Source organism: Indicator indicator, chromosome 1 (genome assembly GCF_027791375.1).
Source record: "Indicator indicator isolate 239-I01 chromosome 1, UM_Iind_1.1, whole genome shotgun sequence".
Taxonomy (NCBI): domain Eukaryota; kingdom Metazoa; phylum Chordata; class Aves; order Piciformes; family Indicatoridae; genus Indicator; species Indicator indicator.
Window position 1 is genome coordinate 116183221 of NC_072010.1, and position 12834 is coordinate 116196054.

Consider the following 12834-nt stretch of genomic DNA (forward strand, 5'->3'; position numbering starts at 1 on the left):
CAAGGATATAATTTCCACTGTACTACTTCAGTTCCGTTGGTACTAACAAGCTCTCTGAGCTGGGGTTTTTCAGCCTGGAGTAGTGAAAACTTTGGGGAAACCTAATAGCAGACTTCCAGTACCCAAAGGGGTTCTACAAGAAGGCTGGAAAGTGACTGTTTACAAAGGTCTTTAGTGATAGGACGAGGGGCAATGGTTTTAAATTAGAGAAAAGCAGATATAGGTTGGATATTAAGAGGAAGTTCTTTACTGTGAGAGTAGTGAAACACTGGAGGAGATTGCCAGGGAGGTAGTTGAGGCCCCTTCCTTGGAGATATTCAAGGTCAGGCTCAACAGGGCTCTGGACAACCTGATCTAATGGAGGATGTCCCTGCTCACTGCTTGGGGGTTAGACTAGATCACCTTTGGAGGTCCCTTACAACCCAAATCAATCTATGATTATATGATTCTGTGACTCTGTTCAACTGTAGATGACCAAATTAGGAGATGCAAATCTTGAAAGCCTTGCAAGGCACACTGTGGGGATTAAACCTCTGGTTTTGGAATATAAGAGTATAATTGCTAACTATTGTCAACAACCCCCAAACTTCTTTAGAAATAGGTAGATCTTTTATTATCAAAACAGTTTATTTGCAAGTGTGTTGCCTATACTGAACATGGCTTCATGATATATAAATAACTGCAACAGGTGGTGTTTTTTTCAAGCTGGGCTGTGGGGTAGAAACTCGGGTCAGATTTTTTTGTTTGTTGGAGATTCAGGTATCTTCATAAGATAAAGCTGTTTCATTCCATCCAGGAAGGAAATAACTTCCTGACATTTAAATAATTAAATAATGGATTCATCACCTGAAGGATTTCAAATTCTGTTACTAGCCATAGCATTTTGTGTAGGTCATCCATTCTTATAGGTATTGCCAGTGTTGATGAGAAGGGGCAAAAAAGACTGAGCTAACATAATCTATACATTCCAAACTGACTAAAGGACAAAGACTTCAACCAAAGCAGCAGACAACTCAAACAAGTGTTACTGCAATGTTATTTCAAACAATATTACACTGTCTCTTTTCTGCATGTGGATCAGTGTGGAGGCACCAGTTAAATCATGACAGGACAACATTCTCTTCACCATTATGCACACCTTGTACATAACAGATTACAGAATCATATCACATATACGTTGGAACACATGTATCATGCCCTAAAACAGATGGAAGGTAATGATAAAACTGAGTCATATATTTTCTATGCATTGAAATGTTCTCAGAGCAGAACTACAGCCAGAATAGCCTCTTCGCTGGGAATTTTGCAGTGATGTACGTTCTCATCTTGAAATTGAAATAAAATGACTAATTTTACATTAAATGATTTTATAGTTGTTTTAGGCCAAGGGAATTTTTTATTTAAATAAAGTGTTAGCAATTTACTTTTGTTTGTTTGTGTTTTTTTGTTTTGTTTTGTACTTTGAAACACACAATGCAAAACAAGCTCCCAGTCACTGTTCTACTTCACAAAACTTCAAATATTCATTGTTAATTCTGTCTCAATGCTTCACTTTGGATTGACTTTTTGCACAAATAAATCATATTTGATATATACAACTTCTTGTGCATAGATACATTTTTGTTAGAAAATTCAGTGAAGCACCTTTGTCCATGATTAAGTGTTCATGGGGAAAAATATTGTTAACCTTGTCAGTAGTCATAGAATATTACTAAAACCCAAGTTTCGGTTCATAGTTTTCCTGTTTATCTCACAAAATCTGATATCTGTAAAATACAGCACCAATCATTTTTGTAAAGTATGAAATTTTACATCTGGATGCATATATATATGAATAAAGAAGAGAAGGAATATTTCCCATGTCTACATTTATAGGGCTTAATTACTTTGTAAAGTGCTACAAGAAAAAAAATAATGAATATTTTCATGTTCTTTTCTAAATGAGAATTCCTGCTTAATTCCAATTCTCTCTGCACCATTTTAAACTATCAAAAAATGCTGAGTGTTGTTTAAAATTCAATCTGAAACCAAAATGTTCTGTGTGGACACACAGAAATGGGATTAAATAGATCACTGACCCATTAAACTTCACTTAACTAGGATTTTCTAAAAGTGGGCTAAGGGAAGCTTTAAAGGAAGATTAATGACTGTAGCAAGCTGCAGAAATAGAACTTAATAGAAGATGAAAGATAGTTGATGTGCTCTTCTCTGATCCCTTTTCTGTTATTGACACTCTATTTAAACTGGATTTGCTGGTTTTACACATAACTATGATTCTCAATACAGTCACCTTTGTATAATGTAATCATAGGTTTTCATGGTAAAAGCTCTACATGCCTCTAGAAATGACCAGGTTATTATTGAGCTTATTTTCTTCTCTTTATGCCTGCATGATAATATTAGGTTCATATCATGGGGTGTTTCTTACTCTTAAGTGCTTTGCATTGGACAGTGCAATGGATGTCTTCTGCACAGCAGTGCATCACAGGAAGCTGTCCAAAAGGCAGAATTCATCATGGGACCAAACTATAGTATGTCTATGGGATCATCTTAGGTTATGTTTTTGAGTAATGGACTAAAACTAACTTGGCCAGGAGAGAACTGCAATGATTCAAGGGAAGTAAATGGCTCACTCCTGAATTTGGACTTAGTTAAAGAGACTTCTTAATTAGCTGTTCATTCAGGAAATAATTATTTTGGTAAAGATAGGACTATGCAAGCACTCGCCTTTCAGGAAGGCAGCTCAGTGACTTCAACTTTGTCTGCAAAGGAGATTTGAGGTCAAGGAAATCGATTCGGTTTCAGCTACATTTAGCACCACAAAGAAACTGTACACCCATCAGATGAGCTAACCCACCAGCAGACAAATCAATGGCTATAAATCAAGGCAAAGAGTTTTCAAGCTGAGTACATGAGGGCTTGACAGCAATGCGTCAGTGGTGTCTCCTGCTGTTCATCCTTTTGCAGGCAAACTTCCAGTGTTTTTGTTGCTTGCAGAACAACACCTTACAGGGTCTAGTGGTATGGCAGGGTCATAGGCTACCTCTGGCTGGAACCAGCAGCCCCTTCCTAGCACTTTGCTAGAGGACACAGCTACAGTGCCTTTTGTGCAGCCAGACCGTATCAGGTACTGCTTGTCAATAAATTAAAAGATTGAACAGATACAGGGTCTACAAGAAAAATATCTTGAAGGTTCACAGGAGATTGGATATGCATTGGAGACTGGATGTGCAGTCTGGCAGTGCAGTCCACAACAAGCTCCAAATGTCCAGCCAGCACCTGCACCATGCACCAGGTTCACATGGTGGTGTACAGTTCTGGAAGCATGGACACACCTGTCCTGATCTGGACATATGCTGCACAGGTACAAGCAGGCACTTCCAAGGTCACAGGTAGCTCACACCTTAAGTTCATTCTAACTGTGAAAATCCATGTCTACACTCAGCTCATGAGACTTTCCAGGACAATGGAGTATTTGTTCAATACATAGCTCGTTTCTGTGATTATTTTATTGTATTAGATACTCATCATTCTTGACAGGTATTCACAAACCAAATTCTAAACACGAGCTTAAGGACATAACTCCATCTGCTTCTATTAGTATGCTGATAGGCTTTTACTCCCTAGACAATACCTAGAGACCAGGACACTAAGTTGCCCTTGAAGCGTCCTGTAAGTACAAATTGAACCATATTTTGGGTAGCGTTACTGAAATGTAGGTGTGGGAGTTTTGTTTGTCCCATAGCTGTCTGAGCACATCTGCATCTATAAAATTTAATGGCAAATCCTCAGAATCACGAATGGCAGCCTTAAACTCTGCCAGTGAAACAATGCTGCCTCTCTTCTCTCATTGCTTTTGAAAATATCCCCCAAAGTGAACTTTAAAAGAGCAAGCAGAGCCTTTCAATCTGCCTACCCATATATCTATAAAACCAAGTTCATACCCAGAAGCTGGGAGGTTATAGTTGAGTAGATGTGATGACAGTCACACTTCTTGAGTGCTTTAAAAACAAACAACCTATAAGCATTTATTTCAGTTGCTGAGAATCACTCCACACTCTGCATTGTTTCAACAGCTATTTCCTTCACTCTACTGACTATGTGTTGCATTTAAATCCACGACTCACGGATGCTTTTTACAAGCGCATAGTTATGTTGCACTTCAATCCCTACCTGTGGCTAGTCATCACATGCCTTTCAGTTTTTGGAATCATTTGATGAAAACCAACAGTGATATAAATTAAATATGTGGATGAGATCCAAAAATCTGCACTGTTTTTGAGACCGGTGCATAAAAGGTCTGATAAAGACTACTACTTTTGCAGCTGAAACGTCTCACTGAAACAGAATTTTTAATGCATCATTTTTAGAACACCATTGAACTGCTTGAAAAGTCTTGATAGGTCCCTCTGTGATAGCTGGACATCCCAGTAGTCATATGTCCACATTCATTGTGCAGAGATCATAGAATCATAGAATCAACCAGGTTGGAAGAGACCTCTAAGATCATCCAGTCCAACCAATCACCCAGCCCTAAGCAATCAACCAGACCATGGCACTAAGTGCCCCATCCAGTCTCCTCTTGAACGTCTCCAGTGATGGCGACTCCACCACCTCCCTGGGCAGCACATTCCAATGGGCAATCACCCTCTCTGTGAAGAATTTTCTCCCAATATCCAGCCTATACCTCCCCTGGCACAACTTGAGACTGTGTCCTCTTGTTCTGGTACTGGTTGCCTGAGAGAAGAGACCAACCCCCACCTGCCTACAACCTCCCCTCAGGTAGTTGTAGATCATGCACCCTCTTTTCAGGAACCAACTTAAAACTAATACAGAATCGTGCTAGTTATTTATTGTATAATTAAATTGAAAATTAACAATTATTGACATGGTTAATAAGCAGCAGATCACTGTTACTGTCCTGACTTTCTGGATGATCCATATCAGAGCAAAATACACATCATCCACGTTTGCAGGACTAATTTAACATCGCTATAGAAATTAACAACTATTATGCCACACTCCTACTCCAGCACTTAATCCTACATGCTTCAGAGTGTTATATATATATATGGAATTATCAGTACATTTTGGAAACTGCCATTCATATTGAGATTAGCCTACTCTAATTAGGTAGCTCTATTCTGGCGACTATAACGTACAAGTAGTATAAAGCACAAAATCGTTTAAAATGTGGCCTAAGCATACTTGATACAATATTGAAAGCATTTAAAACACTCTGTGGTTATCAAAACACTGAGCAAAATCTAGAAAAAAAATAATAGAATCACAAAACATGACAGATTTAAAAATAATACCAGTTAGTGATATTTTTAAATTAGTTGCTCAGATTCATATTCACTATAGTGCTCTCTGTGCAGACATGCCTTCATTAAGGCTTTGCCCCAAAACCCATTGCAATGAGAAAAATCTGCCATTGTCTCTGATGTTTTGGGGAAATCCCCCCCAAAACCACAGCGAAATTCTGTGAGTGCTCTTTTTCCAAACACATAGCCTTATCTCTGAAAACAGAAGGAAGGAAATAATGTTATTGTCACCAGTGTAGGCAAACAGCTGCTGCTATTAGTCTCCAATGGAAGGTTCTTTCTTTGCATAATGCACCAGTATTAATGGCCAGTATAAAATTTGTTGCCAAAGGTATCTGCAAGGTTTCTCACAAATAAAATAACTGATCCACAGCTGTTACAGTACTCCCATCAATACAATCTCTTTGAATGCATCAAAATACTGCCAAAGTATATTCTTGGCTGTGTATATTTACCTTCCAGGTGACCCTAATGCTTTGTGAAGATATAGGTTCCAGTTGAACATCCTGAGGTGGACCATCAGGAGCTGCAAAGAGAGAAGAGAGGTGTACCAAATCTAGCCTTCAAAGCACAAAGATTTCAGTACTTCATATAGTATGTCACCAACTTAACACACCAGCATCAAAAAGATTTGGACTGAGTCAAAGTCATATGGAAAACTGAAGATACCACTTCATCAAACAAAAACAGAGCCTAGCATCTTCCTCATTCAGATATCATCTCTGGCCAGCAGTGAAATAAAATAGATGCCAAAACATAGCAATCTGACTGGAAAAAGAAAAAAACCAAAACAGAACAGAGTGAATGATAATGACTTTTCTTGTCTAATGACACGCTCACAATGCTGTTTCTGTTTTGTAAAAAGGCAAGACATACTTTCATCAGTCAGTCAGAACCCTGTAGATGATAAAAAGGCAGCAGAACCCATTTGAAAACAGATGAGACAGGAGCTCCACAGCCGGCCTTCATCATGTCACAAACTTACCAGTGGGATCCCCTTTGTTTATTAGAGACTGAGGGCATTCAGTCAAATATTTTATACACAAAAACTGGCACACTTTGCCCTCTCCCCGTTCTCAGTCTAAGTGTCCCAGCCTGGAAATTAGACAAAAAATAATTGCCAGTGGAAAATACCTGCTGCAGCTTGTGCCTGGGTCAGGAGGAGTTTCATTTACTATTGATAAAATGGCAAGGGTGTGCTTGATGTTATAAAGTTAGATGAAAAAAGGAAAGCCCTGAGTCTAAAGGAACATACTTGTCAGCTAGGCAGCTACAAAGTGGATCCAGAATTGACTGGGACTGAATGGAGAGGTGTACTTGCTCAGAGAGGTAAATCATTGTAAAAGAATGATCTGGAGAAAGGAATGGAGTAATCTTGATCTGCTGTAGAGGACTCCCTGGATGCAGAATATGTCTTCAGTAAAAGACATTAAATTAAGTTTAATAGCATGACAAAAGAAGTAAAGCAATAAGGAGGGTCAGATGAGGCTGTTAGAGGTGGAGCATTAGTAAATGACAGCTGTGGTGAAAAGAACCAGAACATTTAGCTTTAACTGATGAAAGCAGAGAGACCCAGAAGAGAACTTATAATATATTTAAGCTATTAAAGATACCCTATTCTGTGCCATTCTTGATTGTCCTTCGTATGTGAAATTTCCAAAGGTTGAAGAAACTTTATTTCCATTCCCCTTGCAATAATGTACCGGAAGGAAGAGAGAAAAAGGGAACTCTACCAATTTTCTTCATCCTGTCCTTGATTCTGCACCACTGCTGACAAACATGAATGGCATATCTCTAGATACATTGCAATGTAGTGGAATTCAAGCAAAGCATTTGATCCTAAAAATTGACTTTAAAATGTTCTCCTTAAAATCTTGACTTTTTCTTGAAAGACCTCAATTTTTTGCAGACCTGAGTAGTTCACCTGTTCCCAGCATATCATGGTGAAATTTTAAATAAGAAGTAGTTTATTTTACATATTTAATGCCACCTAGACTTTGTGACAAAGACATAAAGAAAACCCAGATATCCCATTTTCCTCTATGGATTTCATCATTAAACAACAGCCATAATGTTTTTGCTTTACTGACAAGTATTAGTGCAATTGTGTGCTTTCAGTCTATTTCCAGCACAGTGAGAGCCTGGAATGGGTTGTCCAGGGAGGTGGTTGAGGCCCCATCTCTGAAGGTGTTTAAGGCCAGGCTGGATGAGGCTCTGGCCAGCCGGATCTAGTGTGAGGTGTCCCTGCTCATTGCAGGGGGGTTGGAACTAGATGATCCTTGTGGTTCCTTCCAACCCTGACTGATTCTATAATTCTAAGAAAACTGTAGTTGTATGGAGGGAAAGATGAGGTCTATAAGCTTTGAAATCATGCCACATTTGACTATCCTTTGGCCACAGAGACCCTGTACCATTGTCTTTCTAATAGCTAATGCTGGGAAAATCAGGTCACTAATATGCAATACACAGTCTGTGCCTCCTTGCCAACAGCATGGTTTAAGCTGTTCGGTTTTTATATTGTCTTCCTTTATTTTGCTCCGTTTTCATTACCTTCTCTTTCATTCCCTGCACCCATGCTGCTCTCCATTTCCTATTGTAAAAGCAGAGAACAGAAGTAAACAGCAATCCAAAAATAATGCTCCTGTGCATTGCACACCACATGAAATCAAAACACAGGATACGAACATCGTATACTCTGCCTAAGCCTGACCGCCTCTCTTCCAGTTGCTCCCTAGTTAGATTGGTGACTTGAATACAATTCCACACTGCTAGCCTTTTTCTCTAAACAGAAGGCCCCTTTAAAAGACAGTGACAGAACGATCAATTATTCTGAAACTCGGTTACAAAGAACTGAAGAAAATGTGATGTTAATGTTCTGCTCTGTTCACAGGGAAGACTTTTCTTTTTTACTTATTTCAAGGCCAGCTGCTGGTTCTGACAACTTCATTGTCAGCCCAGAAAAACTAGGCAAATAAGAAAAATTCCAAGCACAGGTGAAGGGGAGAGAATGAACCAGCAGGCCTACTCTCCTACTTTGATGTATATGCAAGGAAGGATGGGCATCTACTGGATATAGATGATGTTCGCTGGAAGAATGGATAGCCTGTTTTCTTTAGTGATTTCACATTTTCATTGAACAAAGGAAGAGAACAACCCTAATCAAATGGTGAATATTTTGCAAACAAACTATTCACCTTTAACAAAGCTGTTCACTGAAGGCTTTCCTTCTACTAGGATGAAAAAAGACACCTGGTGAGAAAAGAAATGCAGCTCATGTTGTCTCCTGTCTCTTCTGCTTTGCACTGTGAGCCCTTGTGTCCTGTCTTACTCATAAAGTCCCTCAGAGCCAAAAACATGTATTCCTAACAGGGGATACATTTGAATTGTAGCAAATTCACCCACAGAGAAAATGAGTAGGAATTACACAGTTGTATTCATGTAAGCTGAACTGAAAATCAGTCACAAAATGTTCAAACCCTAGACCAACAGGAATCTTGAAAAAGAAGTAGGGTTCTCATTGCCAAGACACTCTCACCCAGATACTTGCATCCCCTATTTCCTCTCAAAACCTCCAAAGTAGGAAGCTTTGCTGACTTAGCATAACAGGAAAAATAAAATTAGCAAGTTAAAAATGCTTTTTCAAGTACAAATTGATAACCTCCTTTCTGCATAAGACTTTTCAGAATGACTCCATTCAGTTTCACTGGTCTGAGAGTGTTGAACCTGTTTAAGTTACTCTCAACACCTTTTTACACTGTGTATACTTGCAAGGCATTCCTGGTAGAAATATTTATGGCCATTCAGTAAACGGAGAGCTGTAGCCCTCTGCTTTTCACCCATAAGTCTTTTTACGCTGTCACACATAACATTCAGGACTTGGATCATAGTAGGCTGCTTAAGATTCTGCTGTCTTTATCCATTGCCACTTCTGCTAGTCCTGAGAAATAGAAATTAGGCAGCACTGGAAGGCAGCAGTCTGAGTACAGAGAAGAGTGGCTCCGGTCATCAAAGTGAAAATACTCACATAGCCCTCCTGGTACAGAAACCTGCAATGATGTAGAAGAATACACGGCAGCAAAGAACATGAGGATGACATTAACTAATGGTAACCAACTGACTTACACAGTGATCAGAAAACTAAGTAGTGAGTGGGCTAGAGGATGGAATAATTAAAGGAAGATTTGATTCATGTAAATTAATGTTCTCAAATGGGAGCAGCTTAAATTAATTATCTCTAATATCTGAGAATTTAAGGAAAGACACAAGACCCACAGAGGAGAAACAACAACTGAAAATAATGTATTGTTGGTTGAGCTGCTTAACTGTAGCTATAGGTGTGCCTTTTCCAGTACCCCAGGCTGAAAATTTGCATCACAATCTCTTCTTTCACCACTAGATGCCACTGAATGGCTTTAATTACAGGTCTGCATGAAGAAGTTTCAAAAGTCAGAATGTTTTATGAGAATAATTCAGGTTTGGTTTTTGGTTTTGTTTGGGTTATGGTTTTGTTTTTGTTGTTGTTGTTTTTGATGTAGCTGCAGCAACATAAGTAGGATTTGCAGCGACATAAATAGGGTTTCAAGTAAACATTTCTCATGTCAAAGAACAGTGAGTCCCAGCAAAATTTAGACACTACAAAAAAAAAAAAAAAGAAGAGCATACCTGCTTCATCAGTAGTGATGGTGAGCTCATTGCTGGCCTCACTCTTTCCAATGCGATTCTTGGCATACATACGAATGTTGTAAGTTGAGGAAGGATGAAGGTCAATGATAGTGGCTTGGTTTAGCTGAGGGGAAACATCTTTGGTTCTCTGAACAGAATCCCAAGAGTCTATTTAATAAGAGATTAAAATAAGAGAGACAATAGATGACATTAGCATCACTAATACAAGCAGGCAGTTAAACCATCTCCCAGGGTAGGGTACTGCCATTACTGAATTAACCCAGAAATTGCCTGCTGTGACAAGCAAATTGAGTGAACACCTTCTTTGACAGCTCTCCTGATTGCTCCAAGCATGGTGCTGGGAACAATACAATCTTGGGCCCAGAGTCATCATCAAATCCGAGGAAATAGCTACTCTTTTGCCTTTTTTTTTTTTTTTTTTTTTTTTTTTTGGAGGGTGTGGTGAGAGCAGCAAAGGTTTTCCACTTGTGTGTGTGTGTACATACTGTTTTTTTACCATTGCAACATTGGAACAACGATGAAAAAGATGGAAGTTATTGCCCCGAAGGGGTCCTCACCCAGTGAGAAGGCTGGTTGCTGGGTAAAGGAGTTAATAAATGAGAATGGGGATCTGCTCTTAGACTAGCAGAGATGAGGCAGACAGCTTGATCCCAGACTCCAGGATATATGTCCAAACAGTGAGCACGAGCTCGGAGTGCTTAGACATGGGGTTCAGAATCCTCTGGGACTGAGGCTGTTTCCCTGACTCATGTTTGGATGCAGGAGCAGTTAAATACAAGTGGAACACAGAAACCTCTTAGCTATTTGCATATATCTGTAAAAGGAGGAGCACATTGTTACTATTCACGCTTACTATTCATCTGCTTACTATTCATCTACTATTCATTATATTCATACTATTATGATTTAATAAATTCTTCAAAAATATAATAGGAAAAAGGACAGAAATTGGGTAAACACAGTAACCCCTCCTTTTCATCCAAACAGTCAGCTGCTGCAAACAAAATAAAAGAATTTATCTGTATAAAGCATCTTGATGTCTTTAATGAGTTGTCATCCTTCATTTCTTTCTTACTGCAGGCAATGTTCCTCCTTCAACCTCTGCAGCATCCCATGGGGATGTCACTGAAGGCATTACAAAAGTGTTTTACAGTATGGGTCACTGCAGGCAGGACTGCAGAAAGCTCAGCAGATAAGAAAGACTAGTTTAAAAATAGAAAGCTCACTCAGATACAAAATATTTGCACATCTTGTGTAAACTCTTTTATATGAGCTTGCTAAAAGATGCACAAATTGTCAGAATGTCACCGAGTCCAACCATTAACCTAACACTGCCAAGACCACCACTAAACCATGTCACTAAATGCCACATCTACACTACCTCTAGGGATGGTGATTGCACCACTTCTCTAGGCAGCCTGTTCCAGTACCTTACAACCCTTTCAGTGAAGACATTTTTCCTAATATCCATTCTAAACTTCCCCTGGTGCAACTTGAGACTGTTTACTGTTCTACTGTTTGTTAGTTGGGTCAAGAGATTTGAAATGTTGACATCTGAATGGCAGGACTCTGTAGTACATGTTAGATGCTGAAATCTAATAAACAGAATTGAAAAATTCTAGTGATTCTTAGTAGATTAAATAATTACACATTATAAAGAAATGAAGATGAAAACACACAGTCTTCTGTACTTTTAAAAGTAGGTTTTCAGTTTTTATTTGGAACTAATGTATGAGTTTCAGGAGTATATTCAGATATTCTCCTTTTAGAAGGGTAAAAACTACCAATAAAAGCAATCCCTCCAAAGTGAGTCACTTCAGAGAGAAATTAAACCATTTATCTCCAAAACTGTTTAAAGTTTTGAAAAATATGTTAATATGAAAAATAAAAAATCATAAGAAAAATTTTTGCTTTCTTCTGGCAAAGGCTAAAAATATTTGCTGACATACACATGCTAAGTAATTGAGTGAGGTATTATGATTGACTACTGGAGCTTTTGTTTTTTACTGTTGGTCTAGAGAACTCTAAAATCTACTTATTATAGAATCATAGAATTCATCAAGTTGGAAGTTACCCTTGAATGTCATCTTGCCCAATCTTACTGCAGTGAGCAGGGACACCTTTAACTACATTAAGTTGCTCAGGGCCCCATCATATTTGACTTTGAATGTCTCCAGGGATGGAGCCTTCACCTGGGTGACCTGTTTCAGTATTTCACTACTCTCATTGTGAAGAATTTCTTCCTGATGTCCAGACTAAATATACTTTTATCTAGAAAGACTAAAAAAGCACAGAAATAAAGCAGCAATGGGCTAGTTAAAAGAAAATAAAAAGGAAAAGGAAAAAGAAAAAGAAAAAGAAAAAGAAAAAGAAAAAGAAAAAGAAAAAGAAAAAGAAAAAGAAAAAGAAAAAGAAAAAGAAAAAGAAAAAGAAAAAGAAAAAGAAAAAGAAAAAGAGAAAAAGAAAGTTAAAAGAAAGTATGGAATTTTTAAAGTATTTAATCCACTCATAAAATGTTACACTGAGACATTTCTCAGTGTTCGATCAAAAGGACCTACGAAAAATTTACTATTTTATTAAAACCAGCAGCTTCCCACTTGTTTCTAAAAGAAAGCCTAAAGCCTTAGCATTATTCTGTGGAAGACTGGGGCCCTTGTGTTGCTTCTTCCAGGCCTATTTCGGGAAGCGACGGCCCGCTCCCTAGCCAGGGCCGGCGCTGCCATCCGGTGGCCGCTGCCGGTACCGCTCCCAGCCAGCGCTCGGCTGTCCGCCCCGCTGCTCACGTCGCAAGTTCGGAGGAAATCGTCCAGCTCTGGGAAGGCAA

General features: G+C 38.8%; 1 protein-coding gene across 2 annotated transcripts in view; it reads right to left on the reverse strand.

Annotated features, from left to right (window-relative positions):
- The window catches only part of DSCAM (DS cell adhesion molecule), a 420943-nt gene that overhangs the window by 101578 nt on the left and 306531 nt on the right, over positions 1–12834 (reverse strand). For both annotated transcript variants that reach the window (XM_054400261.1, XM_054400269.1), the window contains exons 14-15: positions 9990–10157; positions 5783–5853 (exon numbers count right to left, since the gene is read on the reverse strand). In XM_054400261.1, the coding sequence (XP_054256236.1) occupies positions 5783–5853; positions 9990–10157 (239 nt within the window). The remainder of the gene's footprint in view (positions 1–5782; positions 5854–9989; positions 10158–12834) is intronic.